This window comes from Crotalus tigris, unplaced genomic scaffold (assembly GCF_016545835.1).
Source record: "Crotalus tigris isolate CLP2741 ecotype Arizona unplaced genomic scaffold, ASM1654583v1 scf7180000023617.9722795, whole genome shotgun sequence".
Taxonomy (NCBI): Eukaryota; Metazoa; Chordata; class Lepidosauria; order Squamata; family Viperidae; genus Crotalus; species Crotalus tigris.
In genome coordinates this window covers 4,012,468-4,039,312 of record NW_024100081.1, presented here as the reverse complement: position 1 = coordinate 4,039,312, position 26,845 = coordinate 4,012,468, and the positions used below count along the sequence as shown (strand labels likewise).

The window sequence follows — 26,845 nt, the reverse complement described above, 5'->3', positions numbered from 1 at the left end:
AAAATAGTAAACCAAGACATTTAACATCAAAACAGATGCAACATATGACAAACATATCTAACAAGGGATTGCATACATTCTGCCTCAAGGCCTAGGAGAAAGCTGAGTCTTTCCTCCCCCCCCCTTTAAAAATAAATTATTTGGATTATAATAATTTTTGCTCCAGTTTTCCAGTTTGGGGGTAGATCTTTGAAGGAATCGCTTGTGATACAGGTAGCTACACAAATATGACAAATACATAAACAACATCCACACCAATACTTCAAGGGCATTTAATATAAAAAGTAAATATAAAAGAAAAACTAATATCTAAAAAAGATCTATTCAGCATCAACTTAGTACCAATATATCATTAATTCATTCCTTCAATATATAATTGAATCTAGATATTTTTCTTGAATGTTTCTAGTGTTTTCTGTGACATAGATATCTTGAATCGCTATTCATTTTATAGTGACAAGTAGATAAGCCACAGATGTATAATCAATTCATGAATCACACACATACATTTGTTTTGCCCCTTTTTATACAAGGAAAGGAAGAATATGCAAGGATTATCAGCTACTAGGACATTCCTTCTTTCTTTAGCAACTGTTTTTATTTATAAAAATATCGAAAACTCTTCTAAAAATAATTATTTAGAAATTGTAAAACTACGTTGCCATCAAATGTTTTGCAAACTACAAAAATAACCCCATTTCTAAATATTCTTTAAGTAAAAGCAAAGTTTAGGATGCTACAACTGAAAGCAGGAATGGCTATTGTACAAAATACCAGAAAATCCCAAGCACTATCATTTGTATTGAAGTGCTCATGAAAGTCATTTTAAAGATGATGGCTGTGATCCAGCGATTATGCTTATACTGGTTATTTCTTTAATGATTATTTGGAAGGTTAATCAAGCAGAATAAGGGCAGGAGAAGAAACTGTAATGCTCAGTAAAAAGCTCTAGACAAATAAGCAGATAAAACCACAATAAAAATAGGAAAAATAGCAGCATTTATTGAAAATGTACATCTACAGATGTTAGAGCAGGTGGCAACAAGTAACAAGGCTGGTCTCAGAATGCTAAGCAGAGCCGAATTTGGTTGTTTTTTGGACAGGGAAATGCCAGGTGATCCTAGAACTGTAACTTTGACTAAGAAATAACAACAGCAGCCACAACATAGGCATGAAAAGCTAGCTGGGTGGCTTTGAACCAGTCATTTTTTTCTCAGCCCAACCCACCTCACAAGGTTGTTGTTGTGGGGAAAATAGGAAGAGTTGTTCATAAAGTTCATAAAAATAATAAAACAATGACAATCTGGTAAAAGGCAAAAGTAACCCATTTGTGGCTTGCTATCCAAAACCATCATGGATGTGACCATGTAGCAAGGAGTTGTTTTTAGGGAGCTTTATTTTTTTTTATGCATGAATGCTGTTCTACATGCTACCTTCGTCACAGTTGTGGCATGACCAGATCCTGAGTATATTTACTCAATGAAAAGTTGCATTTTATTTAATACCCCCTTCTTCCAAAATACCTGTAAACAAAACCAAATAGCTTTTTGATAACTTAAAAACAAAAAGCGTGTACATTTGATGGAAATTCCTTCCTGTGATCCTTCCATTGTGGCCCAATTTGTTTGAGCAAACTAACAGATATCTTTTTCAAACCGTAGACTCCTCTCAGATGTCCTGTCTCAACAGTTGCATTTATTATGGACAGAGACAGATGGATAGGAATGGCTGAATTTCTTTGCATTTTATAAAATTTACTGAATGCTACAAAATGACAAAAAGCACTATGATGTTAAGTATTGCAAAACTGATACAAACTAAATTGCTACATCCCTATTTATTAGCTGATGGTTAGATTCTGTCCCAACGTGTTTGAAAGAAAATATCACCAAATAATTATTCAATGCAACTCTTGGGGCAGCAAACACACATTTTTAAACATTCCCATACAAGGGATTTTCCTATAATTCTTACATGAATGAAGTGTGAATGCTCTTAAAAACACTCACTTATAGATCACTAAATAATTATATAGATGTCCAATATATGCTGGACAACACTCAGTGAAATCAAAACCAAGAATATTTAAATGACTTTTACAGCAATGGTATTCAGACTACAACATTCTCCTAAAAGTCCCAAAGATGCTTTTTCACAAGGTAACTGGACTTTCTTGTTTTTCTTTGAAGACAATATCTGATATCAAGAAGCTTCTTGGATGAGAAGCAAAATGTCTTCAAGGAAAAACAAGAAAGTCCAATTGCCTGGTGAAAAAGTCATTCAGGTCTTTGGGACAACCAAGACCTGAATGACTAAGAATCTCGATAGACAATTTATTTTATTTTTTTTTTTTAAAAAAAGGTTTCACTTAAGTCAAGTTGAAAGCAATGTGTAGATTATTCCTAAGAAAGGGTCAACAGGAGTCTGACATAAGGGTTATCATCCTGTATTTACTTTTGTGAAAGTAACTCCTATTGAATTCCACACACAAAAAATTGTGTTAATGCGCATCCCAACTCTCCCTCGAGAAAGAGGCGCTACTCTCTGCCCTCTTGTGTTTTTCTCGGTGATTGACAGGCAATTTAATTTGCTCATAGGCTGCTGCGAGCAGAAGTCGTGCTTCTGTCACGAAGATCGGAAGGAAGAATCTCTCTCGCGGTTCCCGAATTACCAGTCAAAGAGCCCGCCCTTTTTATAAACCTCTGCAGCTCGGGATACGAGGCGCCCTCCCTCCGGCCTGATTTGGTCTCAGAAGAAACGCGGAAACCATTTCTGCCTCGGTTCCCTCTCCCCTCTCCACCAGTTAAACCAGTGTCTCCGGTTTGGCACCCTCCAGGTGCCTTGGCGCTCCTGAAGGGCGCTCCAGAACCGGAGCCAAGGGAAACACTGCAGAGTACCCCGCCCCTTTCTGCCACTGGCTTGCGGACTTTGTGGCTCGCTCTCGCGCGCGGGTGGGTTGTCTCCAAACTTTGCAACCTGCAAGACTTGTGGACTTCGATTCCCAGAATTCCCCAGCCACTCAGCTTCCCTTCAGTTCTGGGCGTGGAAGTCCACAAGTCTTACAAGATTTTTTTTTTTTTTTTACAAGTCTTGCTTTATGGCAGTGTTTCCCAAACTTGACAATTTTAAGGCATGTGGACTTCAACTCCCAGAATTCCACAGCCAGCGTTGCTGGCTGTGGAATTCTGGGAGTTGAAGTCCTCATGCCTTAAAATTGTCAAGTTTGGGAAACACTGCTTTATGGGAAGGCGGGTGGGGTGCTGTCACTTCAGAGAGAGTCAGAGTCAGCGCCTCGTCTGAGTGTTCAGCTCGGGGTCACTTCAATCGCTATGCAAACTTTCATTAACTACGGAGAGTTAGCCGAGCGCCGTGCCACACACACACACACAAAAGGCTTAAAACCAGCAACTCGACCTATTAATAAGCAGTCCAGGGTGCGCGATCTGCCACCGGAGCCGTCCCACGTCTTTTGATCTGAAGTAACTCCTCCCAGGGGCGGGCACCGAGGGGTGGCTCTCTCCTTTTCCGCCACCGGGAGAGAAAGTATCCAGACCGCCATGGTGACCGGGGCGCTGCTATTTTCTTCCTTCTCCCGCTTCCGGAGGGCTTGGCTCCCGCCTCTCCTCATCGGGCCCCGAAGAAGCTACAGCCAAGACGATGCGTTCTCCCAGTACTTGCACCGCAGCATCGTCCCCACTATGCATTATCAGAAGAGCCTGCCCCGGTAAGGAAGTGCCACCTTGGAGCCTGGGGTGAAAGAGCAGTGCTTGGTCTCTGCTCCCCGGGACTGGTCCTGTGGCCCTTCGGCCTCGAACCCTTCCAGCTTTGCTTGTTCGTGTCCTTCGATTGCCCTTCTGACGTGGCCTTTAGGTCCTCGCGTCCAATTCCCTCCCCTCCCTCAAAGAGGAAATTAGGTATACAAGTCAGTGTATACTTTTCTCACTCGCCGAGTTTGGGAGAAGCCGCGAAATAAGCTATATCTTAAGTCGCACCCGGAAGCTCCCCATATCCAATTAAGATTTCCTTAGAAATTCATTCCTATAGCACTGGGCACAAACTCTTCAAAGGGCAAATGCCTATGCAGATTCTCTCAACCGTTACCCTGTCCCCAAAGTGCTTTTTCCAAAAGTCAAATTGACTCCCCCCCATCCTTTGAAATCGTTTCGCTTCTCATCCAATCTTTCCATTCCGCATCCAAGTTTCTTGGATGAGAAAAGAAAAGTTTTCAAAGGAAAGGACACCCTCCCCCACTACAAAAGTCCAGTTGTCTCTTGGAAGAAGCATCTTCGGGTCTTCAAAGAGCACATAATTTCTTCCATGTCATAACTGGTCTCTATAGAGAAGCAGGCTTGTGGTTGGTAAGAATTTCATGCTAGAAAATTGCAGTGATTTGACAAATTTCTTGCTTCAGGAATCGGGGAGCATTGACCAATTGCCTTCTTAAGGTGAACTTGGAGAGGAGATAAGTTTGGACAAATGGGTTTAGCCATCACCTGAGCTTGATCTGTAGGATAAGTGGGCCTTTTTGCTTCTGCCTTATCAGGAAGCCACCCACCTACCCTCTGGCTCATCCTAAGACGTGATATGTTGTGTGAGTGCTAAAGACTGCCCTCCACTTTAGGGGGACAGAGTCTGTCACTCCATCTCATGAATCAGATAGTGTTGGGGAGTTCCCAGTAACATAGGAGAGTCCCTTTGGATCCACTGCAGAGCTTGATTCATGGATGCAGATTGTTGAGAAAGGTGATCTGCCTACCAGCTGGGTGTCACTCTGCAGGGCAGTGTAGTCAGGGCAGTCTTCAATAGGTAAATTGCTGTGCCAGGTGATGTAGTTGCCTTCACCCTCCTCCCAGGCAAACAATTGACAGCAGCCAATAGTATCCCAGTCCCTGCTGAGTCATCACCCTAATCCCTACTAAAGTGCTACATGTATACAATACAGTAAAAGCCTTTGAACAAGACAGTACTTTGCAGAAATCCATAAGGAATATCTCTTTGCAGAACACCATTTGCATTGAAATTAGTCATGGTTGTATTTTCTGAACTCAAGGATAAATGGAAAACTACATTTACATCATTTTTGAACCCAGATGTCTGATAGGTTGCCGTGGACTCAAAGCTGCATAGAATGCCAGTCCATCAGGGGCAGTGGACATGTTCTGAGTATTCATATGATAGCTGGTTATCCTCATTATGCAGTTTGGACATACATATGTACATTATTTATTCATACTCATAACATACCAATGGGTTTCCTGCAGTTATCATTCACCTGAAGCAGCAAAGTTAAACTTTTTTTAAAAAAAAAACATACAGTACAGTAGTATAATGTGTGATCTCAGAACAAAGATTTTAATTTGTCTTAATAGCTGGATTGTGCTGATGCTAGCGTATTCTGTGAACTCATGAGAGGACAGGAACTAATTTTATTTTTGTACAACTCTAGAGATGCTAAGGGATAGTATGAATTTCTTGTTTAATTCAACTCCTGATTAAGAGACAGTTCAGCTTTTGGATTGCTCACAAGAATATCTAAGGTGAAATGTGAGTTACTGTATTCTAAATTACAGCACAGCAAAAAGTTTAAGAGCTCAAAATGACAAAGGGAAAATGCAAGAGCTTCATTGCAGATGGTAATGAAAGAAGACCAGAATAAAATATGGTATGTAGGTGAAAGGGTAATGCTAAAAGCAGGACATGATTCTCATCATTGCTATTCAGAGTTATACACTGTTTTAAAAATTTGTTGTTACTTTCAAGTCAGTTTTTGACTGCTGGCAACAGTCTGTATAATTTTCAAGGACCGATTCTATGTATCTATGTGATTCCTAATGCCTTTGTACCTATTTTGTTGACTTTATGCATTGTTCATTTCTAAATTGAGAGCCAGTTTGGTGTAGTGATTAAGGCTAGAAACCAGGAGACTGTGAGTTCTAGACCTGCCTTAGGCATGACAGCAGTTGGGTATTCTTGGGACAGTCATTCTTTCTTAGCCCTAGGAAGAAGGCAATGGCAAACCACTTGCAAAAATGTTGCCAAGAAAATTTCAGGAACTAGTCCAGGCAGTCACCAGGAGTGAACAATGACTTGAAGGAGAAACTTTTAAAATCAGCATGCCTAGGATTATTCTATTAAGGTCAAAGTATACTATTTAGTTGTCTAAATAACAGTGAATTCAACACTGCATACTTTGCACTTTTTACTGTTCCTGCTAAATGAGTAGCCTACATAGAGGTTATTGTGGCAAAAGAGATAAAGATCATCCACTATACCTTAAATATTAACTTAAATGTTAATCTGGAAGCATTCGAGCTAGTTGTACAGTATTCATTCTCCTCCTCCTATTTTCCATTTCCCAGTTGTTAATACCACAACAATATGCAACTGTTTTTGCTTAGTTACTGTGCTCAATGCTCATTGGTTTATTTGAGGGATTGGAGTTTATTTATGCATTGTACTTATGCAGAAATATTGATAACAATTGTTTTAAGTCTGGAAGGCATTTTTCTGATGTAAGACTTTATTATAGGTTATGGTTAATAGAATCTCTTTTTGTTTCTTTATTAATTTGCTTATTTCAGAATAGCTGAATGCTTGATACAAAAATGTGTAGTATTATCAATAAATTATGCATAGATATAAGTTATAGTGTTACAGCTGCTTTGGAGCGTGTATTTAAATTAAAAACTGCCTGACCATTTAATCTATCAACATGTTTTTCTTGAGAGTTTGTGATAACGTTTTTTTAACTTCACAGACTCAATATTTTATTCCTCTTGTTATTAGTTTGCCCATTCCCAAACTTGAAGATACAATTAGAAGATACCTAAATGCTCAGAAACCTCTTTTGGATGATGATCAATTCAGGTAAGAACAAGCTTTCATCTCTCTGATATCCTGTCCAGGTACCTATCTCAGCCTGCAGGTTACCCTGCAGATGTGCTGCATTATATTTCCCGTTCTCCTGACTATTGTTTGTGCTCATAACAATACTAATCTAGGCAGTCTCAGAAAAACCTTCTAAATAGCACTAAAGGAAATTTCTCTCCCCTTTGCATTTCAGAACAGTTAATTTAAATGCAGATCTAAACAACAACAGCAATAACATTTAGACCAGTGGTTCTCAACCTGTGGGTCAGGACCCCATCTGGGGTCGAACGACCATTTCACGGGGGTCGCCAAACAAGGCTGTCCGCCATTTTTTTTCTCCTTTTCTTTGGCCACGCCCCTGGCACCCAGTGATGTATAAGTGGTTGGGGGTCACCACAACATGGGGAACTGTATTATGGGGTCACAGCATTCGAAAGATTGAGAACCACTGATTTAGACTTATATACTGCCCCATAGTGCTTTACAGCACTCTCTGGGCAGTTTACAATGTCAGCATATTGCCCTCAACAATCTGGGTTCTTGTTTTACCGACTTTGGGAGGATGGAAGTCTGTGTCAATCTTGATCGAACTACAGGCTGTGGGCAGAGTTGGCCTGCTAGGCTGCATTGTAACCATTGTGCCACCAGGACTCCTTTTGCCTAGATAATAGTTCTTCCATATCATAATCAAGGTCATCTTCTTTATTCTTTACAATATATCAGGTTAGCAGAACCTTATTATTTAGCCGCATACTTCACATTTTCACTCAAAGAATTGTATATATCAGAGAGATATACTAAATTTCCTTCTCTGTGTCTTTTTTAAATTTAGGAAAACAAAACAACTGGCTGGCAATTTTGAGAATGGCATCGGTAGAGAATTGCATAATCATTTGGTTGCAAAGGACAAACAAAACAAACATACTAGTTACATTTCAGGTAGGAAAATGATTGTGAAATGTTGCTTATCTTCCTGATGTCTTTTCCTTGTACTGCTCAATTATGAATCAGTTCTAACCCGGCAGATAGCAAAGAATGGATCTTCCTTTTCATTAATTCAGGCTGAAGCCACAGGTCTGGAACTGGCTTTAAGGCTTGTTTGCATTTTGAACGGTTAACATTTCCTTTAGGAGTGTGCATGAAATGGAAAGTATACTTTGTTTCAAACCAGGAACAAATCTATGTGTTCCAGAAGTTTTGTTGAACTATTTCAGTTTATCCACAGTTCAGCAGAACCAATAGCCAAGAGGTTTTGGTTGTTCAGGTTTCAAAACAAAACTAAATCTGGAGGGATCCTGGAGTGATTTTTGTGCAGTGAATAGGCCAAAGCTGTACAGATTACCTCTTCTCTCCATTCCTTGCCTTAGTAGCTCACAGCATGACATATTCCCCTGGCACGCCCCATTTCTCCTCCCCTCCTCTCCCTCCCTCCCTCTCTTCTTTCATGCACTGCATAACCTATCTTGCTATATACAAGTGATGGCAAACCTTTTAGAGAACGAGTGCCCAAACTGCAACCCAAAACCCACTTATGCATCGTCGGGTGGTGGGTGGGCGTGGCCCATTGGCTGGGTGTGGCTCATTGGGTGGGCATGGCTGCGGTGGTACTGGCAGACTGGGTGGGACTAAAAAGTTCAATCAATCAATTCCAACTTTGCAAGATCTTTTTTTTCCTGTGAGAAGTTGAAATTGACTGATCGATCGAACCTTTTTTTTCTTTTTGCACACGGCGGCAGAGGCCTAAAGCAAAAAGGTTTTATAAAACCCAGCTGAAGGCCTAGGACTGGGGTGATGGCGCGCCTGCCATAGGTTCACCACCACTGCTATATACCCACTCTAGTCTTCCCAGTGTCTTTTCTCCTCTCACCATTGCTGATGTCCTTAGCCGTTCTTCACTGTTACCTTCTCTTCACAGAACAATTAAATTTATAGCCTGGACATAACATTCAAAGACATTTGTCTCAGTTTGGGCTATCAGAAACTTCTGTTCCATATATGGAATTTCTTGAGTCAAAGCTGAATGTGTCCCCCCACAAAGACTGGATTGGAATTAGTCTTAAGCCAAAATCCTGGAGCTCCAGAATAATTTCCAAGAGAATCTATAAGATACATTAGATTCCTTCTTCTAAATCTGGAGAATGGAAGAGAACACAGTGGATAGATGGAACAAGCATCTCTTTCCATGCAGAATGTGGCAGGTTCAACTCTTAGCATCTCTAGCAGGAAAGCAGGGTGACCTAATTATCAGGCAGTTGCCTTTTATTTACTTCAATACTCTTCAAGTAGTGACGGAGGAAATGAGAAGGGAAGTTTTTTGTTGCAGGAAAAAAGATGTTATTTTATTTATTATAGCAGTGGTTTTTCAAACTGGGAGTAATTTGAGCATAGTCTGGGGCTAATGGAGCAATTTCTAACTGCTTGGGAATTGAGAATCCAGATTGCTGCTGCAGAGATGCTTGTACAAAACAACAGACCTTTTGCCTTGTGTGTATGTGTGTTTGTGTGGGCAATGGAATTATTTGAGATAGGGAAATGGAACAATCGGTTCAAACAATTGAAGAACCGCTGTGTTATAATTTTCACGTACTGCCGATTCCATATGTCTTTCTGAGAAATAAAATATACGGTCTGTAGAAAAAAGAGTGATCATAGTAACTTAATGTCCATTACCAACAAAATATTAATCTATTGCAGGCTGCTAAACTTTATGGTTTGGGAAAAAAGAACAGTCAGGATGAGATAAAGAAAAGGAAACTTACTTCAGCAGATGGAGGAATACCAGAACATAAAGCAAGGAGACAGCAAAAATAAGACAAAAAAAAAAGTGAAAGAGAGAGAACAAAAATAGAAGAACAGCAAGGAAGAGAACATTTATAGAATTTAGATTAGTGAACTTAATTTACAGGTAATCCTTGACTTATGACTGTTCATTTAATAACGGCTCAATGTTACGAACGGCCTTGGAAAAAGTGGCTTATGACCTGTACTTGCACTTACAAACCTTGCACCACCTGTTGGTCATGTGATGACAACTTGAGCACTTGGCAACAGGCTCACATTTATGACCGACTGCAGTGTCCTGCGGTCTCATGAACATGATTTGTGACTTTCCCAGATAGCTTTTGACAAACAAAGTCAAGTGGGGAAGCCAGATTTCCTTAACAACCGCAGTCACGTGAGCACACGGTTATGTGATCATGCTTTGTGATCCCCTTTTTTGCTGATTTCTGGCCAAAAATGCCCATTGGGGAAGATGGATTTGCTTAACAACTGTATGATCCACTTATCGACTGTCATAAAAATTACTGTAAAATTGGGTCCAACTTGTCTTATGACTCCAATGACTCCTATGTTTTTCTCCTCTTCTTACATGTATGATATTGGCATCTAAAATGTACATGAGTTACTACTGGAATGGTCAGGCTCATCATGGTCATGTGGTTTATTAAGCAAATGCTGTGGTCATTAAGCAAACTCTTGAAGACTATCTGTGCCTAGGGTTTGTATACCACATGCCCATTATTGGTAGAAATCTCACCACATTTATTCTGTTCTATTTCTCAGCTGAATCCTTCTGTGAAAGAGTGACTCATTACACAGTACATAAACAAGACCCTGAATTAAATACTTGTGGATTTAAAATGCTATCTGTCCCATCCTATTTGCTTGAGAGTAGGCTAAGAAGTGATTAATGCATTAAAACTTAGCCAAATTATAATCTTTCCACTGAATGAAAAAACAAAATGTGCAGAAGCAAAATATAGAGAGAGTCACATGGAAATGGAAAGAATTGTATCATTATTCTCCTTCCCCACCCCACCTATTTTTCTTTTATTTGAAATAAAATGCTAAAAGGTTTATTTATTTAAATGAAATTTAGGAAGACGATAGCGAAGTAGCTCTCGGTTTCTGTGGGCAATTAATAAGCAGCAGCTGAGTAAAGTTGACCGAGAGAAAATGGTTACTTATAAGTGGAATATAAGTGGAAAATCCAAGGTAATTTTTGCAAATCAAAATCACACAAAATTGCTTGATTCCATTCCATAGGGGTAGCAACTCTGTCCTAATTTGGAGCAGAATTGGTGGTCTAGTAGTTATTTACTACTTCCTTATCAGTGTCTAGTGGTCTAGTAGTTATTTACTACTTCCTTATCAGTGTTCTGCAGAGCCCAGGATTTGGGGTTGTAGACTTCTTTTCTGATAGCTAGTTTACTGCTAACCTCTCATGAACCTGTGAAAATTAAAAATTAGTAGCACAGGAATGTCACTTTTATACCAATGTATTTGTCTGAAGGGTCAGACTATGCAGGCGATTACCTTTTATTTCTTACCAGTATTAATATTTTTTTTTTGTAGTCCTCATATTTGTGAAGAAATCCCATACTTTTTATGCCAAGTATAGAATTCAGTTACTTTAGTGGATAGAAAGAAGCCAGGAATTAGAAGTGAAATCTTTGGTGGGGAACTGAAACTTTTGGAGAGAAAAAAGGAAAGAAAAACACAGGAAAGAGCAGAAGCAACAGGTAAAAAGGTAAAAGAAAAAGCTAGAGTGTATTTGTAGGTGTCCTTTTTCATTGAAGACAAATGATAAATGGTCAAAGAGGAGAGCAAATGGTAAATGAGCACTGGATGCAAAATGAATGCCCCACATTAAATTAATGGCAGGAACTTTAAAAGAAATTCTGTTTTCAGTTGTCACTAACTTGGAAACTTTTCTACCGCATCCCATAGATCAGGGATCTTCAAACTTGGCCCTTTTATGACTTGTGGACTTCAACTGTCTGGCTGAGGAATTCTGGGAGTTGAAGTCCACAAGTCATAAAAGGGCCAAGTTTGAAGACCCCTGCCATAGAGCTTCACTAAATATGCTTTTAACTGGAGTCCCTCACATAAGCCTCCCATGTTAATGACATTTGAAGAGCGGCGTGGTGGCCTAGTGATGAAAATGCTCACTGCCCACTCAGAAGGCTGAGAGTTTAATCCTAGGTAATGGCAGATGTTTCTCACCCAGGGCGCAACGAAAAAATATCTGCTGCAAACTTTGCACGGTATCATGAAAGGCTTCCAGCCAGCAAACGATCAGCTCCATCCAGTTGCCCCGACTCTACCCCAATTTAAGGGATTACATGGTCGTAAAAAGGGACTTAATGATACTTGAACTTTACTTCTATGGTTGCTTCTTAATTTCAGGTCCCTGGTTTGACATGTATCTTCAGGCACGGGAACCTATTATTCTTAACTTCAATCCATTCATGGCTTTCACTCCTGACCCCAAACCTGAATACAACGATCAGCTTGTGAAAGCCACCAACATGACAGTTGCTGCTTTACGTTTCTTGAAGACTCTTAGGGCAGGCATCTTAGAACCAGAGGTGTTTCATCTGAACCCCTCCAAAAGCGACACTCCCGGGTTCAAAAAGTTTATTCGATTGGTGCCTTCTTCTCTCTCATGGTTTGGTGCCTATATGGTGAATGCCTACCCACTAGACATGTCACAATACTTCAGACTTTTCAATTCCACGCGGCTGCCTAAACCCAAGAAAGATGAACTGTTTACAGATGAGCATGCAAGGCATTTACTGGTGCTTAGAAATGGCCACTTCTATGTGTTTGATGTGATAGACCAAAACGGCAATATAGTGAAACCCTCAGAAATTCAAGCCCATTTAAAATTTATCCTTTCGGACAATACTGCAGTTCCAGCATCTCCTCTTGCTTATCTAACTACCGAAAACCGGGACACCTGGGCGACTCTGAGACAGGAACTCCTTGACAATGGCAACGGGGAGGCCTTAAGGAAAGTGGATTCAGCCATATTCTGTCTGTGCCTTGATGATTTCCCAATTAAAGATGTCGACCATTTGTCTCATGCTATGCTCCATGGCGACGGCACTAACAGGTGGTACGACAAATCATTTAATCTTATTTTAGCTAAAGACGGCTCTGCAGCAGTTCACTTTGAGCATGCTTGGGGAGATGGTGTAGCTGTGCTTAGGTTCCAAAACGAAGTCTTTAAAGACAGCACTGAGACTCCTGCCGTTACTCCTCAGTCTCTGCCAGCTGCCTGCGATTCGCATGGAGCTGTAGAGAAGCTGAATTTTAAACTGAACGATGCCTTAAAAGAAGGAATTACCAAAGCCAAGCAAAATTTTGATGCTACTGTGAAAACACTAACACTGAAGTCCTTGAAGTTTGAAAGAGGAGGCAAGGAATTCATAAAGACCCAGAAGCTGAGTCCTGATGCCATCGTCCAGCTTGCCTTCCAGTTGGCTTTTCTTAGGCAATATGGACAGACAGTTGCCACCTATGAATCTTGTAGCACAGCAGCATTCAAACATGGTCGCACTGAAGCGATCCGGCCTGCTTCAGTTTACACAAAGGCATGCTCGGAGGCATTAGTCAAGAGGCCGTCCAAGCACAGTACTGTGGAATTACGCCAGATGATCACAGTGTGCTCCACGTATCACAGTCAACTCACAAAAGAAGCTGCTCTGGGTTAGTATAGCTGGGGAGTTGTGGTGATCTTCAGTCTTGCTTTTGGTTATACTGATTGCAGCCCTTTTCTTAACGTTGAATTCTCTGTGGAGCAAATGTGAGTGCAGCAATATAACTTTTTTTTAGTAGCTTAATCCAATTGCAAAATGTCATTTAGATCTGTTGAGTTCATTGATCAATGAATTCATTCATTCAGTTTATACGCTGCCTGACTCCAGCTGACTGGGAGGCTCACAACAATAAATTTATATACCAAGATTACAAAACACTTCAATATAATATTTTGAGAAGTAAATGTTATGCAAATTGGCAGCATGCCCTCCTACACTACCTGTTGGGACTGCTCCAGAGCAGTCCACATACAGCTATCTTTGAAGGCCATCCTGAAGCTATCACTGCTTCAGTACAGAGCAGCTTGGGTGTTATCTGGTGCACAATACCTAGGGCTTAACTGATAGTGCTAATGAACAAAATTGAAACTTTGATTATTAAGCAAACCGCAACTGTGCTTATGAACCTACTTCAGTTTTTCTTTGCTTTGCAGACCTGTGAGGGTCATAAGTGTGAAGGGTTGGTTGCTTTTTCATTACTGTTATAACTGCAAAAGTTGTTAAACAAGGCAGTTGCTAAATAAGGACTTCCTGTATTGATTCTGAAGGTTCTGCATCATCTGTAATTTGAATCTGTAATTCAAAATGCTGGTTTGTCCTATAAAGCCCTTTATGGTTGGCACTTAGGTGTGTTCAGGAACTCCCTTTCCAATTGAGGTTGACCCATTTTGAGATATTCATCCCGGAAGAAACTTCTTCTGGTGCCCCATCTTTAGAAGTGGGATAGGGATGGGACTGAGATCAGGAAGTGCTCCTTTTCAGTGATGGCTGCAGTGCTTTGGAGTATCTTCCTTCTGGAACTGACACATTGCTATTAGCTTTTTGAAAACAGGTAAAAACTGAATTATTGTGGAATAATAACCTCTGGGAGGTTAATACCTATTTCTTTATAAAATGTATGCACTACTTCAAACCAGGTGGTCTCCAGGCAATTTATCTGTTTATCATAAATATACAATAAAAATAAAACAACCAAAAAATAAGCAATACATTAATATAGCAAATCTAAATCCTACATGAATATCTCCAGAATCAGTCCATAAACTCCCTCTGGAAAAATCAACTTTACACTTATTAGAAAGCAAAAGATGTTGCCTGTGTTTTACTGCTGTGCTTTAATTTTAATACTGGTATCCTTATCAGGAGCATATTAATCATCACTAGCACCAGTAGTCACTGAGATATTAACTGAATAACATTTCAGATGGCGTAAAGCCTCCTGGGCACTGAAAGAGATTAATATAGTGACTGAAACTATTTAAATAAATTAATTTAGTGCTCATTTAAATAAGCTCACATAACCTTTTTTTTTTTTACAACAATAGTTTTTCATTTAAGAGCAGCCATTTGGAAGTGGCATAAAATATGATTTAGAAAGAAGTAGTGACTTTTTCCAAGCCGCTCACTGTTGTATTTTTCTTGATAGGTCAGGGATTTGATCGTCACCTCTTTGCATTGCGGTGTGAAGCAGAATCCCAAGGAATTTCTTTGCCAGATCTTTACAAGGACCAAGCTTATGCCCTAATTAATCACAACATTCTCTCCACAAGTACTTTGAACAGCTCATCTGTGAACCTGGGTGGATTTGGGCCGGTGGTGCCTGATGGATTCGGTTTAGGTTATAGCATACACGATAACTGGATCGGGTGCAATGTTTCGGCTTATCCATCTAGGAATGCACCAGAATTCCTGCAGTGTGTGCACAAGTCACTGGATGATATTTTTGATATTTTAGAAGGGAAACAAATTAGTAATTAAGATAGAGCAGGGCTGGCTTTCTTAAATGTGTGGCTTCCTCTGGCTCAAGGGTAATGTTCTAGCTCAGGGGTAGGCAACCTTGGCTCTTTTATGACTCGTGGACTTCAACTCCCAGAATTCCTGAGCCAGTTGAAGTCCACGAGTCATAAAAGAGCCAAGGTTGCCTACCCCTGTTCTAGCTGGACTATGACCTGTTTCTCCTTTTTAAAAATGACAGATTTAAGGTCTGGAGAAAAAAAAAAGAATGTAAAGATTAAAGAGCCGGCCCACTAGGTTTTAACATTTGCCGTGACTAAATTGTTACATTGATTTTAATGGCTGTTCTCTAAATATGACTAAGGCTAGATCCAACTCTCTTAAGTGTAAATGGACTTCAATTGTAAAAAAAAGTGTTGTTTACTATCTATCAGCCAACAGAAGGTCTTGCAGTATGTTGCTTGATACATCTTCGAGGATTCATTCGATCTTTGCTAATATATATGTTTAATTTTTAATACACATTAACTATCAAATATATGACTGGCTGACTTTTAGATAGCAACACCCTTTTTGTGAGGCTTTATGTAAAAGACAATCCAGTATTATACATTTATTTTTGTAATAGGAAAGAAATCTTGACTAGCATGTTCATTGGAGCAGAAATGTTCATATACTTCCTGAGATCTGCCTTGTGACACTCAAGTGAAATTTTTGGAATTCTTATAACAAACAGTTACAGGAATATTCAAGCACCAAATTTACCCAAGAAGAAAAAAAAAGTCCTGTATGTAAGACGAAGGATTTGCTTCTGTTTAGTCTTCCTTCCTCACAAGCAAAAATCTTGTAAAAATGCCCATTTCTGTGCCTAGTAAACTGAAGTTAACTACTACAGAGAACGATAGAATTGTGCGATTCGAAGTGAAACTCTAGCTGACACACTGATCACTAGGCATCATCACGGCCACCCTGGTGTTCGGTGTAACTGAAAATATGATACAGGATACACACTGGGTACTACTACACTTGATCTTAGCCAAAAGACCAAGAAGCGATACACACTGGGTAAAAAAAAAAATCTCTCCTCAAATAAATGGGGTGGAAATCATATAAAATGGCATACATGGAGAAATAACAAGAAACATTCATGTCTGCTCTGAAAGCTTAAAGGATGATAATGCAGATAGTCCTCAACTTACAGCCACATTGGGACCAGGATTTCCATTGTTAAGCAAGGTGGTTGATAAATGCCTCACACCTGATTTTACAAGCTTTCTGCCACGGTGAATTGCCGCAGTTGTTAAGTGAATCACGTGGTCATTAAGAGAATTCACCTTGCCCTATTGACTTTTCTCCTTGGAAGCCAGCTGGGAAGGTCACATGTGGTAATCACATGATCTAAAGAGGCTGCAATCTTCACAAACACAAACCAGTTGCCAAGCACGCAAATTTTCATCACATGACTGTGGGGATGCTATGATGGTCGTTAAGTGTGAGGACGAGTCATTTTTTTTTTCAATGCTGTTGTAACTTCAAACGGTCACTATATAATGGTTGTTAAGTCAAGGACTACCTGAAATATCATTCTGTCAGAGCTTCCAGCTGGAATGTATCCTGAAAGCTTCCTGTTGAATAACTGTGACATTGTATGTCGACGTACATCCATTTATATGTGTCTACTAGAAGCTACATAACAAACAAAAACCAAAATAACTATAACTAATGGTGCCTAAGTAAAATTAATTGCCTAAAAAATAAAAAATAAGGTTCCTCATTGAGAAAATTGTTTCTTATGCAATGAAACATAAGAATACAGACTTATATATTCTTTTATCTCCCAACAAAATCAGGTCCACCCCTTTCACCTAGAACTATTCATATCTTCCCAAGAGGAGACGCTTAGAGTCCCCATTATACGATTGATATTAAGGAACAGCTTGGTTCCTGAGATTTGATTGATGCCCACTTGGTTGGCTTTATGGAAGGCTTTTGAGAACGGTCCTTTTCTGAGAAGCATTCAGCCTTTTTGTTTCATTATTTGATGCCTGGGCTGGCTTTACACTGGTACTTTTTTCTTATTTTGTAGCTAGACATTTTATAGAGGGTTGAAAGGCCATTGCGCTTTTTAATCCTTGCCTTTTTAGTTTTTGTCAACAGCGTTGATTGTATTAAGGACAACAGGACAGAGGTGGAATCAAGGGGAAAGGGTAGGAAGGAAAGGAAAAAGGGAATACAACCAGCTGGGGATGAGAAGTGATAGCTTGAAGTAAACATAAAGGGCTGAAATACTAGACAAGCAGTTCTTCCCTAGCAGGAGCTTATTTTCAGACTATATTTAAAAGCATCTACTCTTGGGTAGAGGGATATCTTCCGACATTGTCATTCACGTGGATTATAATGTTTTTAGTTGTCTCCTCTCTTCTTGGGGCAGCCTGATGGCTCAGCAGTCAAGACCTTGGGCTTGTCATCTGGAAAGCTGGCAGCCCAGATTCAAGACTCGAGCGCCAAGTGACAGGGTGAGCTCCCGTCTTCACCCCAGCTCCTGCCAACCTGGCAGTTCAAAAACATGTAAATGCAAGTAGATAAATAGGTGCTACTTCAGTGGGAAGGTAACAGCACTCTGTGACATCATGCTGGCCACATGACCGCAGAAATGTCTTTGGATCGTGCTGGCTCAATGGCCTTGAAAAAAGAGATGAGCATTGCTCCCTATAGTCAGCAACAACTAGCGGAGGGAGGTCTGCAGTCATTTCCACCCTAACTATTCATCTTTCTGCACAATAAAGTGTATTTAACCTAGAAGCATCCAACACATGTTATTTCTAAGATACTCAGAATATTTTTGTTTTTCTTGATAAATTAAGAACGTATAATATCTGCCTCTGTTAAAAACTGTTTCACCTACAATGCTATATGAAAATATGTTTATCTGTTCTGAATAAAGCTCACTGGAATGGAATGAGTATTACTCTTAAGTGTTTATAAGAAATGGAACTGAAATGTGAATTCTCAGGATATTACATGGATGTCTTATTTGTAGACTGGCTTGTTCCAAGATAAAGCTTGTGGTGTTAATTGCATGTATTTTTTTCAGACAATAAAAAAATAACAGCATGTGGGCAAAAATATCAAAAGTAATGGTTTTATTTTGACTTTTGTGGATACAATTTAAATGGCTTTGCTGTATGGATTTTTTTTCCATAGGAGGAGTTAACATTTGACAAACTTATGGGTAACTTCATAGATGCCAACAGATTCCTTAATTTTTTCGTCATAGTCGTTCCAGTCCTGTAGAGTGAAACATGCATCTTAAGTCTATACAAACTTTAATGGAGATATAGTATTATTGCTTCAAGTTAAACTGTAGGCAGTTGCTTGGAGTCTAGCCTGCATTTCAGTAATATCTCCCCACCCCCCAATCCATTTATTAGGCACAACCCTCAGAATCAAATATAATTTGGTTTCAATTTTTTTTCACATATTTAAAAGTAAAAGGATTTATCGTGTCTTGAAATTTGAAGAGCTCATCCTCAATCTGGATGATTTTTCATTCCAAGAACTGACCTTTAAAATGTAATTAAAATTAAAATAAACTTGTTGTTTATTTGACATTACTTTGTTATGGAGAAGACCAAATTTGGAAGATTGCTTGCAACACAGGATTTCTAACCTTGTTATCGAGATAGTCCTCAACTTACAACTGTTTAACAAATGGTTCAAAGTTAAGACAGCCTCAGAAAATATGACTTACGAACCACTCTTGAAGTAATGACTGTCCCAACCCGACTGCAGGTGCTTGACAACAAGTTCACATTTATGTGATTGTAATTTGTATCTTCCTAGTCTGCTTCCAACAAGCGGTCAATTGGGGAAGCCAGATTCACTTAATAACTGCATGAATTACTTAAATGACCATGTGATTTGCTTAACAACCCTGGTAAAAATGGTCATAAAATTGGGTGACTCATTTAATGAGTGTGTCGCTCAGTGCCTGAAATTCCAAACCTAACTGTGGTTTTAAGCCAAGGACTACCTGTACTTTGTCCTGACAGCACCCAGGTTCCACCAGAGATTTATGAAAAAAGAAAAAATATATATCTTCTAGATATTTTGAACTACAATTCTCATTAGCACATTTGTCATCCAAAACGTCTGGAAGATATCAAAACTGTCTTATCTCAAGCTAGTGTTTAGAACAGAGATGTACTATGTTGACAACCTGGTTAAATTTTTAAACTATGATTTCAATATGAAGATCTTGTTCTAATAGAATGAAAAGGCATCAGGCTACATGTGTCTAATATAAAAGATAGTACAATACATCCTGGGGACCTTTAGAAATTGTCCTGCTTGCCCAGTCTTTCTTAATTTCTCTAACAAGCTGCAATTCATCAGCATAACTTGGATTGCTGTAAAACTGGACCAGGATATTTTGTGAGGAATAGCTAATGATCCTGAGATTCAATGTTACTTTTAGACTGGTGATACATTCAAATACCAGTAACAGTAAAGAGAAGTAGGAGAAAGATAATACCTCTTCCTTCTACCGCAGTGGTTCTCAACCTTTTTATACCGGCGACCCCGGTCATAAGCACGCGGCACGCATGCGCGGTGCCGCCCCCTGCACCGGCTGAGGAAAAAAATGGCAGGAAAAATGGCGGATCGCGTTGTTTGGCGACCCCCGTGAAATGGTCGTTCGACCCCAAATGGGGTCGCGACCCACAGGTTGAGAACCGCTGTTCTACCGGGAGCCATCTAGTTGGCCGCTATGAGAATCAAATGTTGATCTAAAGTGTTGACCTGAGGCTGGTCCAGCAGCACTAGTCTTATATTAGCCTGTTTTAAGATTTGTACGCTATATACCAGAGGTCTCCAACCTTCTGGGCACCAGGGACTGGTTCAATGGAGAAAGGTCCATGGGGCTTTGCTTGTTTGTGCGGACCGGTTGCTGGCATGCTGCGGCCTGGTACAGTCCATGGACTGGGAGTTGTGCTATATACCACAAGATTATTTGAACCACAAATATGAAGACTCTACCTTTTCCAGTAAGTTGATGTCATCGAAAGATGTGCCAGACTCAGCACCATTTGCAGCAAACCCTGCCTACAAATAGTTAGAAAGCACCTATTAGGGACACATGAGCTAAAATGCTGTCCTTTAATTGCATCTATGCAGCTACAACCACAGAATTCCTGTCCGATTTAATACCAACCCTTCATCCAAACATGTTCAGCAGGTTCCCTGCTACAGATGAGCAATAAAGCCATAACCAAGAATGCAAAGTTAAGTTACTTAACAGTGCTTTCTCATCATGTGAATCTAATTGTGTGTGTTTAAGTTTGCATAGAACAAACTTCAAATCACATTAATGTTTAGATGTAAACTTACCAGCTGTTAACTCTTTGTCTTATAGCTGCGTGAATTAGCTCCAAAAGAAGAACACGTTAGGAATAATTTGGGTTTAATAGGCAGGCCTTTCAAAAAGACACTCTTGAGAACTTGCCTGTGGTTGAAAATCCACTGGTTCAAGGCCACGACACTCAAATTCCACTATTGTCTTAAAGATCTCATTGTCTTCAGCCTAGAATTCAGCAAAAGAATACTTAGCTTTTTTTAAAACAAAAGAATAAAGACAAGGAATGAGAAACTAAACATGTTTCCCATATTATTATACTCCATAAAGACACAGTATAATATTATAAAGAATATAATCTGTAATGTTTGTAAATCTCTAGAGAAAATTCCAATTAAAGTAGGAAACATTTAAGCATGAATGACAGAAAAATAATCATTAGTGCCTGTTTAAATTGCTGCCTTTAAGTCAAATAACAGGAAACAGAATTTCTACTGAATGGGAATATATATATTAAGCTAATAATCTAACCAGCAAAAAACCTATTCTCAAAATGTAGAGCAGATCACAAAGCTCTGTGACTAACTCCTAAATAAATGTCCATAGGTTTCACTTAGCTTAAATCTTCCTTATTCCTACATTTCTTTCCTTCCACAAAGATTGCACAATTATCTTACTATGCTTAGAAAAAGAAAACAGATGAACCATGTTTTCTGCATGGAGACAACTGCATGAAGAATCTGTAGACACAGTATTAAAGCTGCATGAACAGCTAGTTTCCATTAATTTTGTGGAAAAGTCATCCTCTAATCAAATTCCAGGATAATATGAATTTAATAACAAGCAATCAATGTTCTCAGTGCAGAGGGCCACTCTTTTATGAAATTTCAGAGCATACGCTGTATCATTTTAGACTTTAGTTTCTTTTGATCAAGTCCACTAAAAGTTCACCCTTTCCATAAAATGCAAATAAAATGAACTTACATTATAAGGCTTAATTGTCTGACTTAAGATATCTGAAAGGAAAAGAAAAAAGAAAAACATATCATTGGAGCAAAGAAAGGTATAACTCATAGGCTACAAAAATATTTAGATTTGAATGTGCTAAATAGCCAGTCATCTGCTGGACTTCATCTTTAAAAGTTAGTTTTAAATGTTTAAGCAGTATGCCAGGACTGGATGCTTTCTGGAAGTCATAGTGTGCCGCCCACCTAATCTAGACTCCAAAACGAAGCAGGGTTGGGACTTTTAGGCCAGGGGTCCCCCAACTCCTGGCTCATTGCTGGGCCACAGCTTATTCAGAACCAGGCCAAAGAAGCGGGAGGCGAGTGAGCGTGCGTGTGCAAAACTGTATTTCTGAAAGCGGTGCGTGCACATGCTTGAAACCATCTCTGTCCTCCCTCCCCCACTGCCGCGGGTCCGCTGAGTTGGAAAGGTTGGAGATTGCTGTTTTAGGCCACACTGGGGAGTCAGAACAGCAGAAACAGGCTCAACTCAAGGGTGTCTTTAGGGTTGGCAAAAAAAATAAATAAATCTAATATATGTAGATTAGGTTAATTTCCTTAGAAATACTTCTGCCCTTTGCAATATTCTATACTAACAATAAGGATAACATTGATCAGTTGTGACCTATTTGGGCCAGTTTTACTCTAAGAGGCATACAGAACATGTATAGATACATTTATATTACATAAATGTTGGACTCAGCAAATATTGTTCTTTCCCCCCATTGCCACCCTCCAGCAAGAACCAATTTTCAGGCTAATCCATCTTTCAAAATAGAGATCTGCAGTCATTTGGCATAGCTTGTTTTATGGAGAAGATTATTTCTTTCTCCACTCTGCAAAAGATTGATAGGCAATGATAGAAGGGAAGAGGGAGCAGGAGGAATGTTTTCCTATTAGATTAATATAGTATCATAGCCTGAGTTCTCTATCTAGGGCAGGGGTGTCCGATCTTGGTAACTTTAAGACTTGTGAACTTCAACTCCCAGAATTCCTCAGCAAGGTGAATTCAACTTCAATTTCTGGGAGTTGAAGTTCATAAGTCTTAAAGTTGCCAAGGGTGGACATCCATGATCTAGGACAGAGGTCCACAACCTATGGGCCACATGAGTGGCTGATCAGTGCACGCACATATATGTGCGCTCACCCCCTGCTCTTATGCAGGCCGAGCCATGAACCTCGCGTCGGCACTAGAAAAGCTGCATATTTCACGCTGGGGCTAGGCGAGCCAGTGCTAGGAGAGCCACGCACCGATGCTAGCAACTCCATTTGCACGCTCACAGCCCCGTTTGTGCGCACACAGTCACATTTTCGTGTTTGTGCATGCACGCATAAAGGTGCCTGTCCCTCCCTTTCCCATGGGGCCGCCAATTTAGACAGGTTGGCGACCCCTGATCTAGGGGATAGATGTATAAAAAAAAAACCTTACCTATGGAGTTTTCTCGGGAGCACAGCTTGCATTTCTGCACCCTTGTGGCACTTCCCCGGCCTCCTTTGAGAGGCTGGCTGTCCTAAACAGAATTTCAAAACAAAACATTAGCCACCAATCGCAGGAGCTCCAATGGCGAAGAAATAAAGTCCTTTTTCTCAAGATACAAATCTAATGCAAGTGCTTTTTCTTTTGAATTAAGAATGTTATGCAAACATTAAGCAATCAGCGAATGTTCAGAATTCTGATCTAACAGAGAGAGATAAACATCTTTAGCAAAACCAGAAATAATATTAAATCTTTTGTTTAAAGAAAAATGCAATTTGCACTGCTAAATAAATTTGCAATTCTAATTAAGTGATTGAACTACATATCTGACTGTAAAAATGTATCATCAATGGAAACATTCATATTAAATGAATGCAGGTAAGGAATCTAGAAATAATGCTTTCCAAATCTAATTTCCTGCAAATATTTTGGATGATAGCTCCTGTCACTGACATTCACAAGGGCAGGACCAAGTGACATCATAAGCTTCATGGTGCCACTGCCCAAATAATATGAATTATATACATAAATCATTTGCATTGTAACATGCATGGTGCTAACTAGATTTTATATAATTTGTTTTAAAACTTACCATTAATCGTAGATATTGCCATTTTTCTGAAACCTCACCACAGTTTCCACATTTAAGCTGGAAAATAAAAGGAAAACAAATGCAAACTAAAATATTGAATGAAATCCAATAACCCAATAATCAATATATATTGCTATGTCTTCTTGTGTTGGTTCTGTTTAGTTTTGCTTTATTTGAAGGTTTAATTTATGTGTTAGCCTTTGGCTGTAATAATAAATTGATTGATTGAATAATCAAATCTCTAAATTTACAGTGCCTAGAGGTTGTCTGGATCAGAATGGAAGGCTTTGGGATTTATGGGCCAAATGATCCTAGAGAAATATCATCTTTGCCTCTGAATGGAGTTGCACTCCCCCATTCAGAGATGGTTTGCAATTTGGGGGTATTCCAAGAGCAGGGGTGTCAAACTGCTGACTGGTTACATCATACAGAGGCCACACCCACCCCAGCTGTGGCAATGAAAAAAGTCACAATACATCGTGACACGTCACGTGACACGTCACGTTTGGCACCCATGCCCTAGAGCACTGATACCAAACCTTTTAGAGACCAAGTGCCCAAACTGCAACCCAAAACCCACTTATTTATGGCAAAGTGCCAGGACTGCATCAGCATTGTGGTGCCCGTGGGGGGCGCAAAGCCCACTGGGTGGGTGTGGCTGCAGTGGTCACAGCAGACTGAGTGAGCATGGCCGGGACCAGTCCCTCACCATCTCCGGGGCATCCCTGGGGGGCCAAAGCCGCTTGCTCCCTCACTTCCTGCCCTGTCACTTCCAAATGCCACATGCTTGCTACTCTGGTGAACTCTGCTGGGCAACGGCGTGCATGCCCACAGAGAGGGCTCTGAGTGCCGCCTCTGGCACGCGTGCCATAGGTTTGCCACCACTGCCCTAGAGTCATAGCTCCTGCTCAATGAACAAGTGGCACCTGTGGCTAGGAGGGCTTTTGCACAATTATGTCTTCTGCACCAACTGCATCCATTCCTGGATTGTAAGGCCTTTCTCAGACACTCACACCTTAGTCACCTTCCATTTAAATTCCTGTAGTATCCTTTTACATAGGAATGCCTTTAAAGAACATTCAGAAGCTGCAGCTGGTACAGAAAGGTCAATTATTGATATATTCAGATATACCAGGGGGACAAAGTATGGGGAACTACAACGGTTACCAATTGGCTCCTTGGATCCAATTGATTGTGGATGTCACTGTTAAAGCCATATTTGTCTCTGGCTTTAGTCATTAAGGAACTATGCCCACCTGGCTGGATCAAGTAGTCAATTCTTTTTGTAGAAGATAATGGCTTATCAAGACTAGAAGGTCCCATTAACGCTGCTAATAGAAATCAGCAGATAATATTACAATAGATCATTGAGATGGGACCGCTATAGAAATTTTCACAAACTATACCAGTTGTGGTGAAGCCGAAACACAATTTGCAACACCACCATAATCTAACAGTTACTACAAGCCAAGGTACCTCGATTCAAAGTCACTGTGTTGCACCCCAAACAATAATATGTAGATGTTGAAGCAGTGGGACTGAGGATGGCTAGAGCTGGGTATGAAGAGAATATTGTTATGCATTTTGCTTTTTAAAAGGTAATCCATGCCACTGGGATAACTTAATTGTGTTGTATTTTGCAGGTAATTATGCAGTATGGGTGTCAGTGTAATGCAGCGATGGCAAACCTTTTAGAGACTGAGTGCCCAAACTACAACCCAAAACCCACTTATGGATCCTCGAGTGCCGGGTGGGTGTGGCCCACTGGGTGGGCATGGCTGCAGTGATAACAGACTGGGTGGGACTAAAAAGTTCAATCAATCAATTCCAACTTTGGAGATTTTTTCTTGCGAGAAGTTGAAATTGATTGAACCTTTTTTTTTTTTTTTGCACACGGCAGCAGAGGCTTAAAGTGAAAAGGTTTTATAAAATCCAGCTGAAGGCCTAGGACTGGGGCAACAGCGCACGTACCCACAGAGAGGGCTCTGAGTGCCACCCCTGGCACCCTTGCAGTAGGTTCGCCACCACTGGTGTAATGCATTGAAGTGAATTACTTGGCAATGTTGAAAAAACGGTCATAAGACTCTGTCAGTTACGGTCCAGACTTTCTGTCTACGTGCTCATTAACTTGTGTTAAAAGCGGGAACTAATACTTGAATCCTATTGGCCGCCGCCTAGTGGCTGAGTGTATAAATAGGGGTGGAGCGGCAGTTATCTAGGCATATGTTTAATCTTTAATAAAGGAGCTGTGTTGCAGCTGCTGCCTCACTGAGCAGCAACGTAACAGTCAGCATGTTTGGGAAGGCAGGCAATCCCTTTCCCGAAGACCTACCTTCAGATACCATCGAAAATCCTCCCCCACCGGCCGGAGGTTTGTGATGTTTTCTAAAGTCGCTTTGAACTGCAACCCGATTTTCTGCAAGGAAGAAGGCCACCCGACCGGTTAGATGCGCCGGGCAGACAATGCCCGCCAGCCTCAAGGCATGCCCGGGCGAGCTGCTTCTTACCCCCATGGCCCGAAGGGGAACGAAAGGAGATGAGCCGGGCTGGGCAATAGAGCACACCCGCTTCTCTCTTCCCACGAACGACGACACGTGAAATTCCACACCTCTCGGAGCGAAATCGGCTGCGGACGCCACTGGGCAGGCGCTCCTCAACTTCCGCGAGACTTGAGTTTGACCTTATCTGGGGAACGGAGAGGCCAGGCGGAGGGTTTCCTCAAAAGCGGAAGGGAGCTCTCCCGTTCTAAGGGACTCAGGTGGTCCTCGAGACGGGGCTCGTCTTCTAGAAACCATCGTTTATCTCGATCTACACACATCCCTAAAGCGGGTAGGCAATCTTAGCTCTTTTATGACTTGTGGACTTCAACTCCCAGAATTCCTGAGCCAGCATTGCTGGCTCAGGAATTCTGGGAGTTGAAGTCCACGAGTCATAAAAGAGCCAAGGCAGGGCCTACTTGTGGAGACCTGAAGCAATCCACATCTGTTCCTCCTCTCAGCACCGCTTTGTATTCGATTCACTGGATCCGATGGCAAATTGAGACTTCGATTTGATTCGGTTTACTCTGCTTGCAGCCCGAAGCAGGTTTCGAGGTGGGCGTTTGGGGGAGTGTTCTGGCGTTTTTTGAGATCTTGGTCAGCAAAAATTCGGGCGATCAGATGCTGCCGTCTAATGGCAGCCTGAATTTTTGCAGTGTGGAAGCAGGAACTC

The 26,845-nt window shown here is 40.5% G+C and overlaps 3 protein-coding genes across 6 annotated transcripts in view; 1 reads left to right on the top strand and 2 right to left on the bottom strand.

Moving 5' to 3' along the window:
* Window positions 1-3,491, bottom strand: part of SLC1A7 (solute carrier family 1 member 7) — a 47,012-nt gene extending 43,521 nt beyond the window's left edge. Inside the window, exon 1 of the mRNA XM_039319996.1 lies at window positions 3,415-3,491. The gene's annotated coding sequence lies outside the window, so the exon portion shown is untranslated. The remainder of the gene's footprint in view (window positions 1-3,414) is intronic.
* On the top strand, window positions 3,452-18,335 carry CPT2 (carnitine palmitoyltransferase 2). Of its 4 annotated transcripts, XM_039319990.1 has the most exons (6): window positions 3,593-3,724; window positions 5,571-5,662; window positions 6,787-6,867; window positions 7,703-7,809; window positions 12,061-13,365; window positions 14,902-18,335. In XM_039319990.1, exons 2-6 carry the CDS (start codon window positions 5,631-5,633, stop codon window positions 15,231-15,233), a joined length of 1,857 nt encoding a protein of 618 aa, XP_039175924.1. In that variant the 5' UTR covers window positions 3,593-3,724; window positions 5,571-5,630; the 3' UTR covers window positions 15,234-18,335. The 4 variants fall into 4 exon arrangements, with proteins under 4 accessions (XP_039175923.1, XP_039175924.1, XP_039175926.1 ...); XM_039319989.1 differs by lacking the exon at window positions 5,571-5,662 and having other exon boundaries at window positions 3,452-3,724; XM_039319992.1 differs by lacking the exons at window positions 3,593-3,724; window positions 5,571-5,662 and adding an exon at window positions 9,565-9,775 and having other exon boundaries at window positions 6,834-6,867.
* Window positions 18,336-18,337: 2 nt separating this feature from the next.
* CZIB (CXXC motif containing zinc binding protein) lies at window positions 18,338-26,364 on the bottom strand. The gene is made up of 8 exons (XM_039319999.1): window positions 26,143-26,364; window positions 25,968-26,051; window positions 23,636-23,692; window positions 22,996-23,077; window positions 21,547-21,578; window positions 20,713-20,790; window positions 20,247-20,312; window positions 18,338-18,497 (listed from the first exon to the last, which is right to left on the bottom strand). The coding sequence occupies exons 1-8, from the start codon at window positions 26,146-26,148 to the stop codon at window positions 18,420-18,422; spliced, it is 483 nt and encodes a 160-aa protein (XP_039175933.1). The 5' UTR covers window positions 26,149-26,364; the 3' UTR covers window positions 18,338-18,419.
* Between the last annotated feature and the right edge of the window lie 481 nt (window positions 26,365-26,845).